Source organism: Ananas comosus, linkage group 2 (assembly GCF_001540865.1).
Source record: "Ananas comosus cultivar F153 linkage group 2, ASM154086v1, whole genome shotgun sequence".
Classification (NCBI taxonomy): domain Eukaryota; kingdom Viridiplantae; phylum Streptophyta; class Magnoliopsida; order Poales; family Bromeliaceae; genus Ananas; species Ananas comosus.
In genome coordinates, this window is record NC_033622.1 from 8,766,341 (window position 1) to 8,769,546 (window position 3,206).

The 3,206-nt window shown below is 46.1% G+C and overlaps 1 protein-coding gene across 1 annotated transcript; it reads left to right on the top strand.

The window, feature by feature from the left end:
* On the top strand, positions 1,976 to 2,506 carry LOC109727338. The gene has a single exon (XM_020257421.1). The coding sequence runs from the start codon at positions 1,976 to 1,978 to the stop codon at positions 2,504 to 2,506; it is 531 nt and encodes a 176-aa protein (XP_020113010.1).

Genomic DNA, 3,206 nt, shown 5'->3' on the forward strand with positions numbered 1-3,206 from the left:
AATAAGTATCCTCTTCCTCATATCGATGATTTATTTGACTAGCTTCAGGGATTATCTGTTTATCGGAAGATTGATCTGCAATTCGGTTATCACCAACTAAAGATCCGAGCCGAGGATGTGTCGAAGACAGCTTTCCGAACTCGTTACGGCTACTACGAGTTCACAGTGATGTAGTTTGGGCTCACTAATGCCCCGACGGCCTTCATGGATATGATGAACAAGGTGTTTTGGCCATTTTTGGGATCAGTTTATCGTGGTCTTCATTGATGACATCTTGATCTACTCGCGGAGCGACGAAGAATGCGAGGATCATCTACAATGAGTACTCCAGCTACTTCGAGATAATAAGCTTTATGCTAAGCTCAAGAAGTGTGAGTTTTGACTCCACGAGGTATTCTTCTTAGGGCACATCGTGACTCAGTCGGCTATCACGGTGGACCCGAAGAAGGTGGCTTCAGTGGTTGAGTGTCCTAGACCAACCACAATGACAGAGATCATAAGTTTTCTTAGCTTGTCAGGTTATTACTGGTGATTTGTCAAAGGTTTTGGCAAAATCGCCACACCGTTGAATAGACTGACGAGGAAAGGGAAAAAGTTTTGGTGGACTCCTGAGTGCCAGTAGAGTTTTGAGGAGTTGAAGGACAGATTGACCCATACACCCATTTTGACCTTAGCGCGACCGGGTGAGGTTTTCGTGGTCCATTGCGACGTCTCACGGGTAGGTTTGGGGTATGTGCTCATACAATAGGACCGGGTCATTGCTTACGCTTCGCGCTAGCTAAAGGGCTATGAGAGGAACTACCTGACTCACGACCTCGAGCTTGCGGCAATAATGTGTGCCCTTAAGCTGTGGAGGCACTACCTCTATAGGGCACATTGCAAGGTTTTCACTGATCACCAGAGCCTAAAGTATCTTTTCACCCAGAAAGAGATGAACCTCAAACAAAGGCGATGGCTCGAGCTCTTGTAGGACTACGACCTCTCTATCTAGTATCATCCGGGAAAGGCGAATATAGTGGTTGACGTCTTGAGCGGGAGTAGTCATCAGCTGAGTTGTCCTTTGTGATTACGAGGCAAGATCGTCTTGTGGAGGAGTTCCATCGTCTCGAGATAGAGGTTGTCCTCACTGGATCCACGGCCCAATTGATGACCCTAGTGGTGCAGCCTGCATTGACGGAGCAGATTATGCTTGGACAGCAGAGTAACCCCTACTTGTAGAAGGTGCGGGCAGATGTTGAGCAGGGCAAAGAATAGGACTTCTCCATTCTTTCGGACGTATCTCTTCATTTCAGAGGCAGGTGGTGTGTGCCTAGTGATGCGGAGCTGAGGAAAGACATCTTGTCCGAGGCGCATCGATTCTCTTACACTGTTCATCCTGGTGGAATCAAGATGTCTCGCGATCGAAAGCAGAATTTCTGGTGGCCGGGGATGAAACTGGACGTGGCACAGCACGTGGCTCAGTGCTTGGTGTGTCAGCAGGTGAAGGCCGAGCACCAGCGATAGGTAGGAAAGCTGCAACCACTTCCAGTACTAGTGTGGAAGTGGGAGTAGATTACGATGGATTTCGTCACGAGACTGCCCCGATCACAGCGGGGCCATGATGCGATCTGGGTTGTAGTGGATCGGTTAACAAAATCGCGCATTTTCTACCAGTGCATACTACTTGGTCCTAAGATCGACTGGCACAGCTGTACATCGACGAGATTGTTCAACTTCATAGAGTGCCGGCGTCGATCGTATCAGATGGGATAGTCATTTCATATCCCAGTATTGGCGGAACTTGCAGCAGGCCATGGGTACGAGGCTGAATTTCAGTATGACTTTCCATCCCCAGAACGACAGTCAATCGGAGCGAGTCATGCAGACTCTTGAGGATATACTCCACGCGTGCGTCCTAGATTATGGTGAGGGATGGTTCAAATACCTGCCACTAATGGAGTTCGCCTATAACAACAACTAACAGGAAAGCATCAGGATGGCACCGTGCGAGGCTTTGTATGGGCGTCGATGTCGGTTTTCTATCTATTGGGATGGCGTTCGAGATCGCCGGGTGATCGAGCCGAACTTGGTAGATGATATGGAGACGAAAATTCGCATTGCTAGAGAGCAGCTTTTGACTGCACCGCGTCGACAGAGTTGCTACGCGGACCAGTGGCAGCATGACCTGGAGTTTCAGGTTGGCAAGCATATATTGCTCAAGATATCACCCTCCAGGGGGATCAAGCGGTTCGAGTTGCGGAACAAGCTTAGTCCGTGGTTTGTTGGACTATTTGAGATTCGGGAGCGTGTTGGTTCGGTAGCATACAGATTGGCCCTTCCTCCGAGTCTTGCCCGGGTGCACAACATTTTTCACATGTCCATACTTCGAAAGTACATTCCAGATCCATCCCATGTTATCAGTCCGACGACAATTCAGCTGCAGGAGAATCTGAGTTATAAGGTGGCTCCGATGCGGATATTGGCACGTGAGGTGAAGCAACTATGGAATAGGAGCTTCTGTATGTGAAAGTCTAGTGGGAAAATCACAAGGAGAGTGAGGCAGCTTAGGAGCTTGAGTTTTCTATGCGGGAGTGGTATTCGCAGGTTACGGGAGATGTATGATTAAGTTTCGACGACAAAACTTCTTATAAGAAGGGGATGATGTAATATTTTAAATCAAGGAAATTAGAAATTTGAATTTGAACTTTGATTTAAATTGAATTATATATATAGAGAGAGAAAGGGAGAGAGAGAGAGTTCGGCTGGGATATTATCGATAGCACTAAGGATTTGGTGCTATCAAGTTTTCCACCATTAGATTTAACCCTTTGATTATTTTTACTCGTTAGATTATATTATTCAACCAACCACTCACTCAATCCTAGGGGGGCTCACATCATCGTAACCACATATTTCTCAATCCAAGGGGTAAAAAACTAATAGCACCAATAGCTTGGTGCTATTGATAGTATTCCAGCCTAATTCTATATATATATATATATATATATATAGAGAGAGAGAGAGAGAGAGAGAGAGAGAGTCTGACTGGGATACTATCGATAGAACCAAACATTTGGTGCTATCAAGTTTTATGCCTTTAGATTTAACACTCTGACTATTTTTACCCGTTAGATTATACTATTAAACCAATAACTCACTCAACCCTACGGGTCCCACATCATCTTAACCGTATATTTTTTCATCCAAGAGCTGAAAAGCTAATAGCA